Source organism: Ambystoma mexicanum, chromosome 7p (genome assembly GCF_040938575.1).
Source record: "Ambystoma mexicanum isolate Mex_15411 chromosome 7p, UKY_AmexF1_1, whole genome shotgun sequence".
Lineage (NCBI taxonomy): Eukaryota > Metazoa > Chordata > Amphibia > Caudata > Ambystomatidae > Ambystoma > Ambystoma mexicanum.
Genome location: NC_090939.1, coordinates 258,444,216 through 258,466,913, shown reverse-complemented (window position 1 = coordinate 258,466,913; position 22,698 = coordinate 258,444,216). Strand labels below are relative to the sequence as shown.

At 47.3% G+C, this 22,698-nt stretch overlaps 1 protein-coding gene across 1 annotated transcript in view; it reads right to left on the bottom strand.

Annotated features, from left to right (window-relative positions):
* TMEM50B (transmembrane protein 50B) overlaps positions 1-22,698 on the bottom strand; it is a 197,198-nt gene that overhangs the window by 114,158 nt on the left and 60,342 nt on the right. The window contains exon 4 of the mRNA XM_069636278.1: positions 21,998-22,065. Coding sequence (XP_069492379.1) covers positions 21,998-22,065 — 68 coding nt within the window. The remainder of the gene's footprint in view (positions 1-21,997; positions 22,066-22,698) is intronic.

Below are 22,698 nucleotides of genomic sequence, written 5' to 3'. Positions count from 1 at the left end.
GAACGCTCTGTCCTTATACTTCTCTTCAGAGGAACACTAGGGTGATTGCAGGTGGTCCATATAGTGCTTGCTCAGTTTCTGGGTATGAAGCTGGTAAAGGTCTCAGATATGCTGGGAACTGTAGGTCTCAGGGTAGTATCAAAGACTTGGAGGCATCCTGACATGTAGCTCTAACTAGAATTTTCAAAGTTAAAAGGAGATCCAAAGATGGATAATGAGTTTGTGGCTCTGGTGTAAGCAGAGGTGGTTGCCACTGAGAAACCAAGCCCAGCAGTTGGATATTGATTTTATCCTGAGAATCGTCTCTCTGGGACTTGCAGAGTCAATTTGGTGTCTCAGAACCTCCTCTCAAATTGCTTCTGGGTTCTCCGGAAGTGGGGAAGGTCCCTATGGGCCCAGAGACAGGACATCTTGTCTTGGGTGTCTTGAACATGGAAACTGGGGGCCACCTGGAGTCAATGGAGGATCCATCACCAAAGATTTAACAGATAAACCCAGCTGGACACTTTAGATGCCAACAAATTCAGTGGCAGGATTGCTGACAGGGTTTCTGTTGTATGCAGCTTTGTCACCAAAGCAGACAAGGTCTTTGTTGACGAGTGACCCACTGTCTGGGTGGATGAATAGGTCTACACCGTTGAGTGGCCTCATAGCTAAATATTAGGCACAATCTACTTCACTATTGGTGAGTTGTTAGTCGTTGAGTCTGTCTATTCTGGACAAAGACTTCAATTACAAGGTTTTGATTATCCCCGTTTGGAAACAGTATTTCGTAGACACAGTTTTTGTCATCTATGTAGGAACAAGGACACTGACAGAGCAGGCCGTCGTCTTGATCTACTGTTTCTCTTCACTGAAGTGCATTTCAGTTGTCTTGGATGCCCATTTCAGGTGTGTAACGGTCCGTTTCTCCATGCTCATTTCATGCTCCAGGTACCTGGATCTTTGTAGCTGGCCTTTTCACCAGAGATCTGCTTGCTTGGCAGAGAGTGACCTTTGAGTAGATGCACCTTCATCCACTAACCTTCTCCGTCTCTCTTGCATTTTAGCAAGAAATGTCTGGCAGACGTTACAATTGTCCATGGTGTGCTTAGGATACTGTCAATAAAGAAATGCATAATGCCTGTCCTCTGTGTAATGTGATGCTCTCCTGCCTGTGTCCAGAAGTCATGAACCTTTAGGTCACAATGAGTGCTGGTCATGGTCATGGGATGGCTAGAGACCATCAAGTGCCTTGTGATGCTGGGCCCAAAGGTGGCTCCCTCAATCAACCCTCATGCCCCAGGCTTAAGATAAAGGACTGCCACTGTAATAGTTCGCATTCCACTGCCCCCTTAAGATGTCCCCACAGTTAAGGATAAGTGGCTTCCCTGATGACGGAGTTGTGATTTCCCCTGCGTCGTTGTTAGGAAAGATTTTTCTTTTTACAACTTTCTCTCCATAGTTATTTATGGAATCCCAGATTGTTTTGCCCTGTTTTTATCATGTCCTGACCTTTTGAAGGGAAGAAAAGCCTTCCGCTTTACTTCACTTCTCTTCCCTTGCTTTTTGCTCATTTGCTATGCGGAAACTGATCAGTCCTTCAGACTATCAGTACTGAGAAACATGGTTTCCCCTTTGAATTCTTGTATTTTAACACTGCACACAGCACATTACAGTGCAGTGCAACGGGGATACGTTATCACTGTAGCTTTATACACATGGGATTTTTGGTGACTTTTATATGTGCTTAAGGACAAACTGGTGGCAGCAGTTACATTTTTACAGTTTTTTCATTACTTCTGGTGTGCGCATTCACTTAACGCATATGGCTACTAAGCGTGGCTATTGCCCTAAAATGGCTGTGCCACGTAATGTGCTTGCTTGCTTCTTTGGCCTACTTCCTGCCTTGCCGGGTCAGGAAATACTTTATAAGGTCATCAACTTGCCTGGAAATGCTGCTTTCGCAGGCTAGTGATGCCTTTGTGCGTGTGGCCCAGGAAGGGATTGGACGGTCTAGTCCCAGTCCAAATTCTTGGTGCCAGAAAGTTTAGGTGTTGGGCAAGTGTAAACCCATTAGTTGTCCCTGATTGGACAACTACTGGCTGTTGGAATGATGCAGAGCCTTACAATTGGTAGGTTGGACTAGCTTACAGCTCGGATTTTGGATAAGAAGAGGACTGCTGCAACAATTTCTTCAAATTATCTTTGGAGTCAAAAACGCTTAGCAGAAGAGTAGCCTGTGAACATCCGAAGACAACTGCTGAATTGGCCAATCATCCTTTCCAGTAGCCAAATCGGGGGAAGCCCTGCTCCTCTGCCTGATCTTTAAAGACCCTGAGCGGTGCTTCAGTACTTGGACTAGTGGGACCAACTAGTCTTGACATCTTCGAGGATCCTGCCCTTCTGAGCCTTCAGAAGTGTCCCTGGACTGCCCGGTGGACTGACCAGCTCTCTCATGGGCTACCTCGCTCGAAGAATCACTGTTCAGCATTCAAGTCTGGCACTTCGGTGGTCGCCAGCTTGTACCACCAGTAGCCTTCTTCCCGAATTTCAGCTTACCATCTTCACGGGAACCTGTCATGGAGCAGCTGCTGTGCCCGTGACTGGAATGCCCGTCGTTGCATGTGTGAAGAGACTGTTGATGAACTCTCCTTCCTCCAACATCTGAAGTGTCCTGAAGAGACCTGTATTTCAGAAGTTTTTAAGCATTTCTTAAAACAGAGGTTGCATCTTGCCTGTGATTGGGCAACTGCTGGCTGTTTGAATGGAGCAAAAACAAAGAGGTGATGGCTGGAAGGTTTAGAATGAATCTTAACCACTGGCATTGCTCTGGGCAACCCTCCAGACCACCGTTCTTCGCCTGCCAAGCCATTACAGAATGGGAAAGACCATATGCAAATCAGGCTTGGCCCCACCCCAAAAGGGGCAGTCCAGCCCGAACTGCTAGGTCACATCCCTTCTGCACGAGACCACAAGCATCCCCAAACATGTTTCACCCTTGTTGGGGTTCATCAGTGAGGAGTAGCTTGGATCTCTAGGCCCAGCAGGCACGGGACCCACGTCTGGGCATACCCGTCCCACTCCGGGTGGCAGTACCTGACTGATTTGCATATGGCTGGACCCCTTTTTCAATGGCGCAGACGGGCTAAAAAACGGTGGTGTGGAAGGTGGCCCAGAGAAATGCCAGTGGTTCAGATTCATTCAGAACCTTCCACCCATCACTTTTGTGCTTATTGTTTGTCTCACTATGTGAGAGAGGGTATACCCAGACGTGGGTCCCTTGCTCGCTGCGCCATAGGGAACCAAGCTGCACCTCACTGAGGAGGCCCAACAAGGCCGAAACATGTCTGGGGTTGCTTGTGTTTCCGTGCAGAGGGGACCTGGCCTTGCAGTTCGGGCTGGGCTGCTACCATTGGTGGCAGTACCTGACTGATTTGCATATGGCTGGACCCCTTTTGCAATGGTGCAGACGGGCTAAAAAACGGTGGTGTGGAAGGTGGCCCAGAGCAATGCCAGTGGTTCAGATTCATTCAGAACCTTCCAGCCATCACTTTGGTGCTTATTGGCTGTTTGAATGGTGCAGATCCTTACCATTGGCGGACTTTGTACTTGCTTCCAGTCTGGATTTTGGATAAGAAGAGACTTCCTGCAGCCATTTCTTTAGATCCGCATTGGACCCTGCCTACGCCTCTGTCCCCCACCCCTTTATAACACTAACTAGATAGAGTAAGCACAGTCTTAAAAGTCCCTGAGGGAGGTTAGTAGAAATGGTATAAAAGGTAGGACTTAGTAGGGGATATCTTTATCTACTAGCCTGCAGTCAGAGACGCCATTGGTTAGGTAGGAGGTGAGATACTACATGGGGAATGAAGGGATGGCCATAAAAACAATAAAACCGCTTGAACTGCATGTGAAGCATGGAGTATTTCTTGTACCATCTGTCACAACTGGTTGCAGTGGACCATGCGCTCCAAGTAGCCAGAGGCTTTCCCTATGAGCGTAATGTCCGCCAAACAGGTCTGCAATGTACTTATTCCCTTCTTTGCCCGGGTAGGAATACCAGAAGAAATCCTAAAAGGACCAGATTACTAACGTAATGTCCGCCATCATGAAACAAGTCTGTGAGCATCTACAAATACACAATGTCCGGATGTCGGTGTACTATCCTCAAACCGCCAATCTGGTAGAACGCTACAATCAGACAATAAAACAGATGATCCAGAAGGCAGTCGGACCACAAGGAAGGACTGGGTGCTGTGTTGCTTGTGATCCTTACGACACCCCACAGTCTACCATTATCTTACTGTTGATCAAGCAAATACTGTACAAGGTGCCATTCTCGCTGAAATTCCTCACAGAGAATGCAAACATTTGAGACATCGCCTCCAAAGTTCAGTCAGCGGCCTTGTCGGGTCAATGCATGAATCGTGAATTAACATGACCCGAGATCCATTGCAAAGCAGAACAGCTTTGTGTGAGAAACCTGAAGGGGTCTCACCCACTAGTCCCTGGGGATCCGTCATCCAGCTGGCCAGGACACGGCCATCACTTTTGGATCCAGTTCCTGGGGGTGGACCAGTGCGGGAGGATCACCTGGATGAGGGGTCTTCGGGGAGTTGAAGTGGGACACCGGAGGGCCAGACGCAGGATCCCCTTTCCTACAACACCTTTTCCCCATCCTACCATGTAAGATATCTATGAACTCAACCTCCCTCCCCCTTTCCCGACACAAATACTTTCCCACGGACACTTCACTGTCAAAGAAAACGGACTAGCACCCGAGCCATATACCTGACATGTCCCAACACAAGAGTCAGGCAATTACTATACATAACTTTCCATCACACTTCCCCACATTGATAAAAGGCGGAGAAGGAAAGCACACTCTGAGCATGGCAAAACACACGAGGAAGCCGCAGTTCTGAGATGGCAGTTTAATACAAGGTGAAAGACGGCAAGACCAGAAAGGGTTGCAGGGAGGGAATTGCCCTTGGCCTTTTCAGAGGAAGAAACCCACTACTTTCACAAGCCCTCGAGAATAAGAAACATAAGACCGGAATTAAAGCTGAAGAAAGGTGCATTGTGTGTCAAAGGTAGCCGGGCCTCTCCCGCATCGATAGCGGAGGTGGGGAGGAACGATTGCCGCCGTGGTAGTGGTACTGTCCTTTGCTCCTAAAACAAAACCGCTCAAATAAAGTCAGCACAGCCGATGAGTCTAGGAGACTGATAGCTGACCGGTCTGTATTAGAACCAAGGTTGTAAGCGGCAATATTGTATGAGGAAATCTGCAAGGAACAGAATGTAAGGCGCATGTGATGAAAGATGCGAATATAACTGGATAACCAAGGTAGATGCCATATACAGAATGGTCCAGCGCCACGTGGATGCTCGTTTGAAGGTCTCTGTTAGGTATCCAACTGAGTGTGTAAAATTGTGAACTGTGAAATCAAAGTGGTCCTGCAACGGGTTAAGCCAAACCCTGTGCACATTGGAAAGTCTTCCATAGCTAATACGAACTGTCATTGGACTGGGCCCGGCTCAGGGAGACTAATTGTGTAAAATGGATCTGAGCCCGACTGAGGGGTACCAGGGGTGAACCGAGAGTCACCCGAGAAAAGATTGTGGTAGAAAAAGTGGTCTGAGTGCTGCTGTGAGGGATCTAGGGTAAAGAGTGAATCGCCCTACTCGAATACTTGGAAAGGAACTTTTTTCCTTTGTTTGCTACATCAGGCCCTCTGGATCAAGAGACTTTTGATAATTTAAGAGACTAGGGCATAGAAGGCCCTGATGCTTGTGATCGAACTGTGTCCTCATGCCAAAGAAGCCCAAGAGTGTGCTATGCTCGAGTGAACATCCTTGTAACATGCTGAAAATGTGGGGAAGGGAGGCCAACGGCCTGAACATTGCAACTTATAATTTTGTGAACACTTTTCATTAACCTTTTCCCACACCATTTGTAAATTAGCGGCAAGAGTTGGCAATAGGTTTTTTAGTATAGGCCCTTTTATTTGGACGAGACGCCACTAGGACTGCATTATTATTATTGATGGTCGAAGCGTGCTCCCATCTCAGATTTAGGTTTAGATAGCCATTTATCACACCCTTGATAAAGTTCAATAAACACCCTTGAACCGTGGTCACTTGTGTCCGTCTTACTTTGATGCTATGCCTTCCTTATATTTGTGACATACAACACAGAAATGCAAAGATTTCTATCTATCCAGACTTCACCTTGACTGTTCAGGCAGCCCGATGCAATTTCACTTCGGTCAAGCAAAAACTCTGCGAGAGGGCACTGAAGCATTTGATGCTGTTCCCTGCATTATACACAATGAGAAGACCCACTTTTTCTGAACCCCTAAGGAGCCGCTGAGATTCTTGGAAAGACTACCGCCCAGACCTTGTAAAGAGGGGTACATGGGTGGTCCGCATTTTACCAGTAATGATAGACTTCAAATTGTGTTACTTTTCCACATTAGGGCTGTGGGCTAGAGATGTCTTTGTGCATTTGTTGCTTAATGCTCAATGATAGTTTGTTTCATGACCAATACTACTGGCCTGTTATGACAAGATGGTGAGTTGCTGTAATGGTTGCTTGAATACTACTGATGACCTCCTGTGGGATGTCAATTCAGGTCCCCACTGTGTCTTCCGAGAACGCTAGGGTGCTTCCAATATCAAGGACTACCAGGTCCATCCCACTACTAACGAGTTCACTGGATAGTGATATAGAAGATCTAGGGTTTGAATAAAAGAGAGAAGGAGGAAAGGCTGTTTAGACGAGAACAGGAACTTATTTTTTGATAGAAGTGACACTTGAGGGCTGAATGACTAGGTGGAGTGGCATAAAATAAAATAAGCACAGCAAGATAACTGGTCAAATTGCCTTTCTCCATCTGGACATCATAATAAGGAATAAATGGCATCATCTTTAACTGTCGGGTTTTTGAGGAGAGAGTTATATGATGGCTCATTTAATATGCAGGGTTATTATAGAAGATCAACATCTAGGCTCCATCTTAAGATGACCAGTTTTCCGAACAGACCCGGTCCCTTATTTGTATAAAGATCGGAGTCGAAATATGTGAAGGGCATGCATACCGCGACAAGTGAAGACATATTTGAAAGGTAATTCTGCCCACTATTACTAGCGTACTAAACCTTATTGGCCTAGACATTATGACTGTGTCTTCTTAATTTTTCAATTTATTTTCTAAGAAGATGATGTGTATGATCATTCTTGCACATTTGGCAAAAGAAAGGTGTACAAAAAAAGGCACGATAGTTCTCTTAAGAGTGCATGATATTTATAGATGAATAACAATAAGGTTCTGTTTTACGATGGCCGCCAGGCCTGACCGGGTCCGGTCCTCTGCTTCCATCAAGATTGGAGACTTATTACGTGACGATCATGTGTATCGCAGTGATTCAATACATATTTCACAGGGGATTTTATCTACGGCAACCAGGTACAACACGCTGTGCTTGTGGGTAAGCAGAAATCTGCGTTGGTGTAATTGAATGGCAAATAAGCTTGCGTTCATCTCAGCATTGCACTGATTTAGGTTGCCATTATTTGGAGAACGGATGCGAGAGCTAATAGTTTTCCCTATGTGATTTTTTAGGCAGTGAAAGCCTGGAATATGCTTAATGATACTTAGTGACCAAGACAGTCCACGGTCAAAAAGTCTGACTTGTGAAGTGAGAGCCATGCAGAGTAATTAAAACGAACCCTGTGGGCAAGTGTTTTTCTTAATGAATTGTGGTAGCCCTGGTGGGGCATGGAAAGTTGTGGATTAAGAGCGGTTATGGTTTTTGAATACACACATTGTGTATTTTCACAGATGGGGATTTGGACTACCAGACAGGCTGCAATGTAAATGCAGAGTCCAGGAGAACCTGACAAAATATCCCCAAGGGTAGTACTAACAGTCAAGAGGAAAATGGTTGGTTAAGGTTTCATCCATCCTATAAATTGACAGCACTAAAGGCTATTTGTATGTTGGTTTTTTTTGCAGCTGAGGATTGCACGCATCTTTCAAGAGGAAGGCTTGGTCAAAAATTAAATGTATTTGTTCACAAAAAAATGAATGCATTATACTGTGTTTTGCGGCTAGGAATATAGCTCCTGAGGAATGTCCAGCATTTAGTGGGTATATGAACAGAACCATGTCTATGTACCGAGTATCCAACACTGGTCATTTGATCTTTATATTGAAAAGACGTGTTACAAACTGGGATATTTTAGTCAGTCGCTGTTGCATGTTATAGATGAACAACTGGAGCATCTTGCACAGTAGATTTGTATCTCTAGAAAGGGTTTTTAACTTTGCGATTTATCATATCTGTAAATATTTGAGAATGAAATAAAACATTTTTTTGCATGTAGCTGCAATCGGTATATTAATTGTGTGTTCGTTTGAGGGACGTGTGACACTCTGTGACTGCAATCACCTAGACGTACGTGACCTGCACATTTTTGTGGATAAAGTTAGAGTCCGGCTAAGGGTCAGGTTTACACTTATATTTATACTGGTGTATCCCAGAGTGTCCTACTTTGTTTGCGCAATACTGCCTTGTGCCTACTCAGACCGTGCTCCCATTCGCTATAAAGTACTGCATGCCAGGTGTTGCTTGGCGGTTACACCATGGTACTTTAAGCCCTTTACCCTCATATGCAGCATTGGTCGCTGAGGCCAAATAGCAAATAAAGTCCTTTTTCAAGTATAATCTAGGTGCTGTTGCCGATGTTGCGGAAGGCCCATTTGGTTGTTTTGTGGGGTGCATGTATTGGGGCTGAGAATAAAGTTCTTAAATCCATCCACTGCAATCTCATGGAGATTGAAGGTGTACTGTGTTAGTTAGATCAAACCTGCACTAACTGAGGATGCATCTCTTTTGCACTCGATTCAAGTGAAGCTTTAAATATGACCAGCTACAGCACAAAATTCGAAATGTGTCCTGCGATAGCTACAAAGTATGGAGATGGGAACAGACGACTGGAGCTCAAAACAAAACTCTTGGGAGAAATGGACAGAAGTGGCTTGTCCCTAATTATTTCATTAGATCAATCAACAGCTTTTGATTTAATTGAACATTGCATCCTTATTCCTAGATTACAGGAGGTAGCTAACCTCTCTGATTCGGCAGCCCAGTGGGTTGCTCCATTCCTGGAGCACAGAAGCAGCAGAGTCTGCTCGGCATCTGCTGAAGCCGCTATCGGTGCTGTATGGGGTCCCTCAAGGGGCAAGTATGTTGCCCTGCCTCTATAATCTGTTTATGTCCCCCTTCTTCATGCTAGAGGAAGAGAGGGTCGTATTCTCATACTATGCAGATGACACCCAATGTGTCATCTCATTAACCGGACACCACGAGACAGATGAGTTGGAGGTAAATAGAATCTTTGCACTGATCGAAAGGTGGATGCTGGATAACTTCCTTGCCCTGAATCGTAGCAAGACAGAGTTATTGATTGTAGGTAGTTCCAAGGCACTTAATAATCTTAATCAAGCCTATAGCTCCTACAAACTGGGGTATGATTTCATCTCCCTCTACCTAAAACAAAATAAATTTAGGGTTAACTCTGGATCCGACTCCGAGTATGAAGGCTCATGTCTCTACTTTAGTGGCGGGGGTAGTATGCTATGTTAAACTACTGGCTCATTTAAGGCCCATGATTTCTCAAGAAAGTGACGAGGCAATTGCCAGGGCAATAATCAGAGCAAAGCTGGACTATTGCTGCAGTCTTCTGCTAGGCATTAATCAGCTAGAACTGCATAGGCTGCAGGTAGCTCAGAACTGAGCGGTCAGAGTAGTTCTCAGACTCCCTAGGCACAGCCACGTAACAGAGGCTAGGCGATCTCTTCACTGGCTTCCCATTGAATCCCGGATCTCTTTTAGAGTATTGGATATTACCTTTAAATGCAGGATACAAGTTATGCCCGTTTATCTACAAAACCATATAAAAGAAATGTAATCAACAAACTCTCAGATCAGGAAACCAAAATCTGATCTTTCAACCTAGATGCAAGACCGCAAAGGCTGACAATGGAGCGTTTAATGTTAAGGCGCCTTTCCTGTGGAATAAATTGCCAGCCACACTAAGGAGTCTTAATTCCCTCCAAGTCTTTAAGGAAGAACTGAACACCCTCCTTTTCTCCTGATACCGTGATAATTTGATTGCTAACTGGATTCAGGAATTACATCTCTCCGTTTCTTAGTTTACCAGTCCTGCTCTGGTATCTTGTGGGGACCCAGTTAAAATCCGTTGGGTCTCCTACTTTTTCGTGTACTTTCATGTGTCTTGTTGTTTGTTTACACTGTCTTGTCTCAGTCTGCGCCTTTATGCCTGAGGGCCAATAGTGTGCATAACAAATGTAAGGTAATGTAATGGGTAGAACTCTTGGAAAGCTACTTAGCAGCAAGCATGGCTCGATCTCAATTCTCTGCAATCAAGTTATTGATCCAGCCAAAATTAACTAATATTAATATTATATAATATTTATTTACACAGTATTAAACTACACTTTACTGGTCCAAAGAATGCCCAAGATTTATTTTCAACCAATTCTATTCAGCACTTGCCACCTGAAGCAGTAATTGCTCATCACTTGCCAAAAGATACTGCAATGAATTGCTCTTCCTTCTTCCAAAGTCCTCGGGACTGATGGTCTCATGCCCAAGTTCTGTATAGAATTCGGACCATTTCCAGCTCCTCATGTCTTAAATTTGGAAGGAGGCTAGAGAGGTATGCTCTCTTCCTGGCACAGTGTGTGGAGCCCACATTTCCTAATTACCAAAATCATTGACAGATCCACCACTTTGTTCATCGTACCGCTCCCTCTCAATAATAAATATCAATGGGGGGGGGGCGCTGTTGCGCTGAAGCAAGATGGCTGCCTGAGTGTGTAGCTCCGGACTACGAGGGCCCATTGTTAGGGAGAATTCTCTGTTCAGGCTGAATTTCCTAACCTAGCGAGTCCCCCCAGCAGCTTTGCTGGATTTTTGGGGTTTATTTTTTCTCCTGCCAGGAGTGAGACTCTTTTACCCTCACTCCTGGACATGATTTGAGAGTGTTTTCTGTGACTTGTTATGTGCTTATGGGCTAGGGGGTAATTTTCCCCATAGGCCATCATTGGTTTTTGGAATGTGTGTTACACAGCACCCTCAGTGCAGTAACACAGGGGTGTCATAGAGACCCCCAAACATAGGCTCCACACCCTGGGACTGACTACTGTCTCCCTGGGTCAGTAAAGTTACCATTAACTTTACTAGTCTAAACTTAGGAACTTAACCAGTACAAACCATCTTACTGTGGAAGTACTGGTAGGGGCAATTAGATTGCCCCTGGGTCTGTTGTCGAGGGGGTACTGTCCCGTCCCCCCTCGCCGAGTTCTGGCTGGTGGCAGTGGATACCACGGAAATATTCCACCGGAATATTTCCCAATGGGATTTCCCATTGTTTTTAATGCACCACTTTTTGGTGCAATGTTAAAGATACCGCCGGGTTATTTATTTAAAATAAATTCACCGGTTGGGATTTTTCGCCAGAACTCGCCACCAAAATGGCGTCTAGGTTCACTTCAGTAACCCTGAACCCGAGTCGAGCCTTTGTTCCACTTTTGGCGGGCTTCTGCACAGAAGCCCTCCAAAGTGGTGCCATTCTGTCTGGGTACCACAGGGGGTGTGGGAGGGGGTTTAGGCACCCTGGACTGAGTTGCCTTGCCAACTCATGTCGCACTCTAGTGTGATTGGCCCAAGTGGTGAGCCACCCCGCTCACCACTTAGCATGTTTGAGTGACAGCTAGGCTGCATGAATGGGGGTTTGCTGCATAAAAGCAGGGTTTTTGGGACTGGTTCTTTAGAAGTCGCCACAGGACCTAAGAAGCCGAAGAGGGAGAAGCTGAGCCGACCTGCCAAGACGACACCACCGGTGGAGCCCTGCGGAACCGTCTCACCACTTTTCCCGACGACAGAGGAGATCTCCCGCCGGAGAGTCTTCTTCCCTTAACTGGTGGGGACAACCAGTTGCTGCCTTCTTTTCGCCGTCCCGAAGCATCTCGTGGCCGCCTGGCCTGTGCCAAGCACTCCGGCAATCGGGATACCACTTTTTACCTCAACCGCGAAAGAGGGGTAAAATCCTTTGTGTGCGAAAACTCCACGGCTGGCCTCATCCCTGGTAGTGCATCGACCTTCAGCTTTCCTCCACGTCGAGATCACCTCTTCCTCTGGACGACGCCGCGACTTGCACCCACTACCAGGAACGACTACCACCGCTGGAGGATCCTTTCCACTTTTAAAGGTACTGTGTTCCGCCTGGCCTCCCTTGCCACCGATTGTACGGGGTAGATTTAGTCCTCGGCTCTCGACCCTGGGTAGGCCGGGGACACCCTAACTAAACTTTTCGGAAACGTAGTAAAACCTTTTCTACTCACCTGTAAAGACTTGAGACAGTGTGTGATCTTGGGCATATTTTCGCCTGGCTCCCTCTAAAGCGGCCCGAACTAAATTTCTTTGTTCCACCATTGTCTGCCTTTGCTAACCTTATGTGAAAAGTGTTTGATCTTACTGCTCTCTTTATTTCTGCCTTTTCCCTCCCTTCTTTAATAACTTGTTGGAGTACCATCTAACGTTAAGCGCTCACCTCTGGTTGGAAATAAGTGGTGTTAACTTAGAACTGTCCAACAAATGATTAGGGATGTACATATGAGTAATAGTAACTGTGTTTTGACCTTCTTACCTTTTCTCTGTGCTAGTGTAATTTATGAGTGTGTCTTTAATAAATAAGTTTATACTTTTACACCTAGCTCTGATCAGTGTTTGTTTGTACTACTGTGCCTCTGTACCTATTGCGTATCCTCTGTATACTGCCTAACTCTTCTTGAGGGAAGTCTGACTGCTCAGCCACAGCTACCACAGTGAATCTTTGTGGTGCAGACTGCTACCAAGTGGGTTTACTGCCAACACCTGTAGTCTTAAATCTTTTGCAGTGGTCCCAGAGGGAACTGCACAGGTTTCTGCCTAACACCCATATCCTTCGATTTAACCTCGTAAAATACATTTGGAACATCCATTGTTGCCGTGGCTGCGAGATTGAACTGTATTCCACACTCGAGCCAAATTTGGGATCTGGAGACCCCCTGTGAACCTCGCTATCACTGACTACGAGGCGCTGCTGACGGCTGTTTTCACCCGGGGACAGAGCTCCGTGGAGCTCGGACCAGTGAGGCCACCCGACCCCCCGGTGCAGGCGGACTGTGTGGGGGAGGGGCATCGGAGCGCGCGTCCCACGCTGAACAGCCGTGCAGCCCAACGAATCTCCTGGCGGACCTGCGGCTGAACTGTACCATCGCGGGCTGGTGCCCCGAAGCCTGAGACCTGTGCTCCCCCTCTCATTCGGAGCCGGAGCTGCGAACGGCCGGAGCCGCCGCGGCGGTCCCGCGCTACAGTGCGGCTCGTCTGCCCATCTCCCTCGCTCCCCCCTCCTGCGGCGCTCCGGCCACGGTCCGACATCAAGGTAAGGAGGGCGGGTAGCGGGCTCTTGAGCAGGGATCGTACTCCTGCGGCCGTGGACTGGCCTGGGGCCCTCTCCTCCCCCGACAGTGTGCGGATCTGCGGTGGCATTCAGTTCTCCCACCGCAGCTACTTAAGACACCCACAACTCGAGCGCCTCCGAGGGAGCGACTCGGGCCTGAAGCCCTAATCACCCCGGACACTGGGGGGGGGGTCTTCAGTCCCCCCCACCTCTTCATACCCAATATACTAATGTCCTACTGAAGGACCAACGGGGGAATCCCTGATAGTGCGCTCTCTACCCACTCTAATCTATGACCACTGTGCCGGCACCTTATGCTGGTGCACTCGGTCACTCACCACACTCCCCCTTGGGCTCCAGCGCCCAACTTACACTGAGCTGACCCGGCTATACTGGACCATCAGTGCCTTCATCCCCCATCGACTCTGCCTTAGGGGTCGCCCTCCCTGCACATTTGGGGACACATATTAGGCTTAACAGGAAAGCTTGAAGCGCACCTTGCTGCAAACTGGACACTGACCCTGACCCACAGGTGCGAAAAGCTACATTGACCCAGATAGTCCTACCATACGGTCGTTACCAGGGGAGCCACTCTTCCTCTCTGGGCCCACTCTTGTCTAGGTTCCCGGTTCCTGAACCCAAATTATTTGCCTAGCGTTTCCTACTCAACCAGAGGATCTGATATCATTGGAGACATCCGGATACTGGATCTGTTTTGGGGCTCCCCCCCCTAGTCTGTATACTCACCTGGCCAGCTAATCCAACCCAGTGAACCCTAAACAGCATTGATCTCGATGCCTGTCATACGCCCACTTGGTGTGAGGGGGCGCCGCCCTAGGCCCCGGCACCCGTCCCATACTAAACCGGTCCTGCTGTGTTGAACCCTGGTGCCTTCGCTGCCACAGACTCTATCCCGGGGGGGGCTCCACCGCTACCGCAACGAGGGTGGGCCCAGCCCATTAGGGCACGCTCAAATCTCTTGGAAAGAGGATTGGGTGCATAACCCTGCCATAAGTTGGACACTGACCCACAGGCTCGGAGAGCTACATAACTGTAGGCCCAAGTATCCCTAATCTGCAACTATTATTGTGGGATTCTCACTACCTCCGAGTGCCTACTTTCGTCCGGGATTCTGAACCCTGAACCCGATCCTCAACAAGACCAAGGGAGCTCGTGCTGGGAAAAAGCAAGGCTCATTAAACATGTTCACTAAAACGGCATCCAAGCCTGTCCCAGAGGACCCCAAGGGGCTACCTACTACCTCTGCCCCATCGGCTTCAGACGACTCGCAGAAGATGCTGGAATATATTCGGGATGGCTTCACTACACTCCATACAAAACTAGATGACATGAATGGGACCATCTCCTCCATTAAAGCCCATATCGAAAAAACGAATGGAAGAGTCGCTGAGGTCGAAACCAGATTGGGAGTTGCCGAAGACGACCTGGGCTCTCTACGCGCTGCAGTCTCCTTGCTCAACAACCGGATGACAGCGGTGGAGAAGAAAAATGCCGACCTCGAATCCCGCTCGAGACGGAACAATTTGCGCATTATTGGAATACCCGAGGACAATATCTCAAAGCCCATGGAGGACTATGTGGAACGCATCCTAATGACACTTCTTGCTGCCCCTAAACTCTCCTCGCAATTCGCCATTGAGAGAGCACACCGCTCCTTGGCCGCAAAACCCAGACCTGGCGCACCACCACGACCTATTATAGCCAGGATTCTAAATTTCCGGGACCGCGATGCCTTCCTACGAGCGGGCAGGATCAAGGGAGAACTTCTCCTTGGTGCAAATAGGATACCCCTCTACCCGGACTACTCAGTGGCGGTGCAACGGGAGCGCCAATCGTTTATAGCTGTAAAAAAGAGACTTTGAGACTTAGGAGTCAGGTATTCCATGCTGTTTCCCGCAAAATTACGCATTGAACACTCCAACAAAACTTTCTTTTTTACGATCCCGGAGAAGGCCTCTAGGTTCCTCGATGAGCACTTCCCTGGCTAATCCACTGCTGCCACAGGCCCAACCTGTTATGGTACCTATTTGTTGCGTTGGGGCAGTGATGGGCCGCATTTAAGCTCACTCATAGAGGTTCTAGACCAGGCATCCCTACTCTGAATGTACCTCTGATTATTCCTGTTGGGTTGAATCCCTAGGGGAAGAATCTCACTTTATTTGACTATTATTGATACCCTACGGTCACTCTAGGGCTTGTAGCGGGCCGGCCCCCATGCAGGGGAGCCGGGCTCAGCGAAATGCTCGCAAGCATGATGTGTCATGGCTGGAATCAATGGTAATGCATAAACATGTTGCGGGGACCCACCTGTCTTTACCATACATCCTCCACTCATGTAATCTAAGTTGAATGCACTTGTTACTCCTACTGTATTTTGTACTATCCTCACCCTCTTCCAGTCCGTCGTGCCACGGTTAGGACTGCTAACAGCCCCCCAGGCGCTGATGCCGAGTTGTTTGTTGATGATTTGTTGGGTATTGGGTTTCATTCCTCAAGTTGGGGGAGGGATGTGGGCAGGGGGTGGGGGGATTGGGAGTTATGTTGGAAAAATCTTGGCAACCACCAGAGAGGGCACACGTGGCATACTAATACTACACAGGACCCCAGATGGGGTAACGCATGGGCCTAAGCCGAGAAGGCGTGGACCAACACGAACCCACAGTACAAAATTCAGACCACCACTCCACGCAGATGGCGGATAACACCATAACCTTCATGAGCTGGAATGTTAGGGGTCTAGGCAACTACAGAAAGATGCGACAAATACAACTCTATGCTGAGCGTCATGGTATCCATGTCCTATGCTTGCAAGAAACCCACGCTCGCTCCGAACAATGCGAGAGATTCGCTAAACAATGGGGACCCCAGAAGTACTACACAAATTACTCTTCTCAAAGCAGAGGTACCCTCACCCTAATCCATAGGAACCTTAAATTCAGTTGCTCCCATTCGCATGTTGACCCCCTTGGGAGATATGTACTCATTGTTACAAAATCAAGAGGTAGCCATTTTGAATATATATGGTCCTAAAATAGACGACCCTGAATTTTACCTGCAACTGGCCTCGATTCTTGAAAGTTACCCCCAGACCCCGATCATATGGGGTGGAGACTTTGACACGATTTTAGATGTTACCCTAGATAGGTCGGGCCCCAGACCTCGCCAGCTTTCAAGGGCAGCCTACACGATATTCACAACTTTACCCCGACTGGCTATGGTTGGCGCTTGATGAACCCAAACTTCCGCACATACACCTATTACTCCTCAGTACATGATTCACATTCAAGAATAGATAGATGGCTAGTTTCCGACATACTAATAAGGTGCCTGTCCCACCTGGCAATCCTCCCCAGAACGCTGTCCAATCACTCTCCGGTTGTCGTCTGTCTAATTTGGGGACATGACTCTGAAAAAGCAAGACAATGGAAAATGAGGCCCTATGCCCTCCTGGACCATAACTCCGCTTCTGAACTCGAGTCCTCCATTGAGGAGTTTTTTGAGGTCAACACAGATTCAGTACCCTCACTAGCCACCCTTTGGGAGTCATTCAAAGCATACGTCAGGGGTATAGCCATATCTAAAGGCTGTGGCATTCTAAAACGTATTCGAGAGGATATCGCTGCCTGTGAATCGTCCCTGGCCGACCTGGAATCCCAATATTCTCCGAACCACTCTTCCACTGCGCTTGCAGCACTGGGTCAGGTGCTGGATAGGTTCCGCGGCCTTGCAGAGTGGGAAGTTAAGTTCCTTGACAATCCCTGGGCAGTTAGACGGTATGGGGAAGGCAAACAGCCGGGCCGAGTACTGGCCAGGCTAATTTGACACGAGTTTGGCGCTCCCAACATCCCGGCAATTGAAAGGGCCAATGGCACTCTCGCTACCTCATCTCAGGACATCAACACAGAGTTCCTCACATTTTACACATCTCTGTACTCTAAAGCGGATGAGCCTCATATCTCAGAAATCGACGCTTACCTAGAGGAACTACCTCTTACGGCCCTATCTTTTGACGCCTCTGCGCCCTAGATAGACCTTTCACCGTCAAAGAGCTGACCGAAGCTATCGATGCACTCGCTGCGGGCAAAGCCCCTGGTCCTGACGGTCTCCCTATGGACTTTTACAAATGTTATAAATCTATCCTGGCCCCACAATTACTAGCATTATGGGAAGAGGCCTGCGAAGTAGGCACACTTCCTCCTCTCTCCGTGAGGCCATGATAACAGTACTCCTCAAACCCGGCAAACCCCCCACCCAGTGTGGCTCATATCGACCCCTTTCGCTAATAAACTGTGATGTTAAAATATTTTCGAAGCTACTGGCTAACCGCCTAGCGCCACTTATGCCTCACATCATACATCCCGACCAGTCAGGTTTCGTCCCAGGTAGGTCCACATCCCTAAACCTTGGGCGGCTCTTCAATGTGATCAGTAGAATTAATCCAAACACACAGGCGGTAGCAGCCACACTGGACATGCCGAAAGCATTTGACTCAGTGTCTTGGGAGTACTTGTGGAAGGTCATGGCAAAATGTAGGTTTGGTTCCAACTTTCAATCCTGGGTCCGACTCCTTTACACCAACCCAGTCGCCAGGGTCCGCACCGAGGATAGATGTTCCACCCTGTTCCAAATAGCCAGGGGACGCGACAGGGATGTCCTTTTTCCCCATTAATTTTCGCCATAGCAATTGAACCCTTAACAGACATGATGCGCCAATCACATTCTCACAGGGGCTTACGCACAGCGGGGCAGGCTGATATCGTCTCCTTATACGCCGACAATGCTTTGCTCTACATCCGCTCCCCAGAAGCAAACCTAGCTCCAATCCTACATGACGTGACCCGATTCGGTCAGATATCCGGACTCAGAGTAAACTACTCTAAATCGACCTTGTTTCCACTCACGGACAACACACACCACCCACCCACCTTCAGGGGTTCACGTGGTCCCATTCCACCTTCACATATCTGGGAGTGGCGGTCTCCCGGCACGTCGAGAAGTTGCGCACCGACAATTACCAGAATTACTTTGCAAACCTAACGTCCAAAACTGCAAGTTGGACTAGACTCCCCATTTCCTTAGCTGGCAGAATCGGTATCCTTAAAATGGTTGTGCTGCCGCAACTCCTATACCGCTTTACAAACATTCCACTATGGCCGGGCGACAGCTTCTTCAAGAGGCTACGCAGCATTAATAATACCTTTCTATAGCACTCCGGTGCAGTCCGGCTCAAACTGACTACACTCACCACTCTCAAAGAATTGGGCGAGTCCGGCGCCCCCGACTTCCTCAGATACTGGGTAGTTGCTCAATCCCAATTCGGCTCCTACTGGTTCAGTACAGAGGTCCCCCCCCTCATGTCCGACTTGAAAAACTAAAGGTTAGCGAACGCACGATTGGTTCCCTAATTCTTAAGCCCGTTCCATCTGATCCCGACTCACCGGACCCGGTGGTTAGCACGTCACTCGCACTCACCAAAATATGAGTAATGGTTGCAACACCTAATCCGTTCCATGGTGACCTCCCGCTCTGGAATTTTTTTACTGATGTCCCATATATTCCTCAAACTATAGTGTCCCGCTGGTCGAAAGCTGGCTTCCTGACCCTGCGCGATGTATTTGAATGGGACAACTTCCTGGAGTGGTCGGACCTTCCTCCACCCCTTAGACGTAAGCCATCAGCATGGCTGCAATTGCTCCGGAGGGTTCTCAAAGCCAAATATCCCGAGTTTCCTGCAATCCCTCCTGATGACCCCATAATAACTGAACTGTGCTCTTCCGATGCCTTCAGAGGGAACGTTTCTAGACTTTATAACATGCTGCAGAATAGAGCCGCCCCCTCTATTGTCAAGCTGAAACTCAAATGGGAGGAAGACCTCGGGGTCGAGATCACTGATGAGCGCAGGGCCCGAATGTGTTCGCATACCCAGGAGGTGTCCTACAATTCCAGGTTTAAATTAGTACAGTTCAAGATACTGCACAGGTATCACCACACATCAGCTAGATTACACCGCATGTTCCAAGAGTATTCACCTCTCTGCCCCAGATGTGGAAGCGACCAAGCTACTTATCTTCATATGATCTGGCACTGCTCACACCTTACACAATACCGGCAGGGCATATGCTCTTCTATGTCAGACATACTAGACTGTTCCATAGATCCATCTCCCATGCGCTGCCTCTTTCACGAGCTACCCGGTCTGAAACGTGACGCCAGGAAATTGGCTGGACTCTGTATGTTGCTGGCAGTGCGCTGTATTTTGTTGCGCTGGCTTCGCCCCAACGCGCCCATGCACTCCCAATGGCTCCGGGCAGTCACCTGGGCGCACGACACGGAGGCGGCCTGGGGGGCTATGCAACACCCTCACTCCAGACCCAGGGATATTTGGCGACGATTTCACAAATACATGTCCGCTCTGTTCTCCAGCTCAGACTCAGGAACCCCCCCTCCTTCCCACTCTTCTCGGTAGCTCTTTGCGGGATTTACATCCCTCTCAAATCCTGGGCGTAAGCCTCCCTTCAGTATCCGCTCTAAAGGTTTCATGTAATAATGTTGCATTGTATTGTGGAATCTGCTTTGTATGAATTGCAGGCTGATGCCGTGATGTACCTTTTCTGATCAGTTCTGTGTCTTGCTTTTGTTTTTTCCTCAATGGGTTGTCAAGTTGAATAAATAAAGTTTTTTAAAAAAAAATATCACTGTCAGGATTTTCTCAAAGATCTTGGTGGATAAAGTACTTCAACTCATCCCATTAAGTACATCCAGAACAATCAGGATTTTTTCCAGGTAAGTCCACTGCACTTCTTTTACACCGTTTCTTCTGTGTCCTGGCCCAGTACAATTCCATACCAGAGCAGTGGTTGCCATTCTAGGTGCTTCCAATGTATTCATTTCATGGATTTACGGTTTTAATATTTTAAGAAAAATGGGGTTTCAGGGATTTTCTGTCTCTAGTACTGGTATGTCCTTGGTCCTGTAACTCCTTGCTCTGTACGGTCTGACATTTATATGTCCATTGTAATTTGTATTTTGTTCTTTCTCACAGTGAAATGTATTGATGTAAACAAGTGACACAGCTTTCGATTCCCAATGCATATCTACGGGGAAAACTTGCCTAGCAACAAGCTGGGCTATTATTTACACAAAAAAGGACTGCAAATTGTAGTTCCAAGGCAGACAACTGATCCAAGCATTAATGAAAACCTTTTTTCAATAAAGCCTGGTTCGGTCCCACCTTTTGCTGTATACAAAAGGATAAAATAATGTATGTGTTCATGAATTATGCATCTGAAGGATTTAATACTAGAATAAAATAAAGAGAAACTATTTCTAACAGATAGTTTTACAAAGGTAGCGGGCGCCCCTCTCTCGCAAGAACAGACATGATAACCTGTTCAGTGGTTATTAACCACTTGAGAGTTCGCAGCCACTGCTTTTACTCACTGTGCCTTTCACAGATGGGAAATATCCATTTGCATATCAGTCTTTGTCCTGCCCAGGGGCAGTCCAGCACCGAAATACAATGGCAATTCCAATCTGAACGAGAGTACCACCAGCAACCCCATACACGTGTTTCACCCTTGTTGGTATTTTTGAAAGGAACTTGGGGTTGGTCACCCTAGGTTACCTGGGGGCAACCAGACGTGGACTCCCTGCTCACTGTGCTTAGAGAGGCTCCGCTTCACCTCACTGATGATGCCCAACAAGGCTGAAACACGTGTTTGGGGTTGCTGATGGTACTCTTGTTCAGAGAGGAATTGCCATAGCATTTCGGTGCTGGACTGCCCTTGTGGGCGGGACAAAGACTGATATGCAAATGGATATTTCCCATCTGTGAAGGTACAGTGAGCAAAAAGCAATGGCTGCAAACTCCAAACTCTCAATGTGGTTAATAACCACTGAACAGGTTATCATGCCTTGTTCTTTCGGGAGAGGGGCGCCTGCTACCTTTTTTGTATTTCTAACAGATGTTCCTTTAACCTGCAAGCTACTTAAAAGCATCCAACATAGGAATGCCACACTTGGCATTGGGTGCCAGTACCTTTTCTATTCCTGTGCTATATTGGCGTCACAGCTGGAGCGCCAAAGGTAATTCTTGGTGGCAAAGAAAGGGTGCATAAATGAGGAGTCCTACGGTACACAACCCAAACAATGGTTTACTTAAGTCACACAGAACCATTCAATTGTGTTACTAGTTCTGTCTGGTGTTGAGCTCACGTATCTTTCCAAAGGAATCAACAGATTAAAAAACGGAATTTTCTAGAAAATAAAATAACGTAGGTCACCTGTGCTCATTACAAGACGATATCGCATACAACATCTTGTAGTATTGATAGGTAAACGGCTTCGTGAAAACTGGTATTTAAAACATCTACTACACAGAAAAAATAAACCGTTTTCACAGACATTGTTAGCAAACAATCATAGAAGCACTTTGTATTGCATTTCAAAGTAAAAACATACCAGTCCGTCCTAAACAACCATCACTGTAGCTGTCCCCTCTGACCTGTGCATTCGACACTGCGTTTATCCTATAAAGGAAGGTAAAAGACATGAAATGAGGTCTTTAGCAAAGGCAACGAAAATAAAAGAAATGTGTAGGGCCAACATGAACTGTTGCAATGTCGGTTTCATTCAAGAGTAATGTAATGAAGTGCCGGAGGCAGGCAATACATTTAAAGTAGTTTAATGAATACTAGCCCCCGGAGCGTACTCCCTCGACAAGCCTCGTCAATCAAACCATTGATTCCTATTACGTGTAGTGGTTCTATAGAAACCTTCTTCATAACAACTAAATGACTACATAACATCTCCCTCCCTAATATAGAAAAGAAAAAAAAAAGAAAAAAAAAGGGGTACATGGGCCAAGTAGAAGTAATCATTGTTAAAGTTTGAATACTTTTCCGGTTTCTCCTACCCTGTAAAGTTTCATTTCTGCCATCATAGTCACTGTTTACAGGTTCCTTCTTTATGCCATCAGACAATGCACAGTCGTTGTCCTTATTGGTGCCAGGTCTCATGGAAGTGTCCTTGTCCTTCTGGCTGGGTGCCCTTAGGCTAAAGTCCTTACTTGTACTTGGTCTATAGCAATCTTTTTCTATTGTTCTATAGCAACACTCTACATAACAACTAAATGACTACATAACAAGTAACTAGAAGCCTTG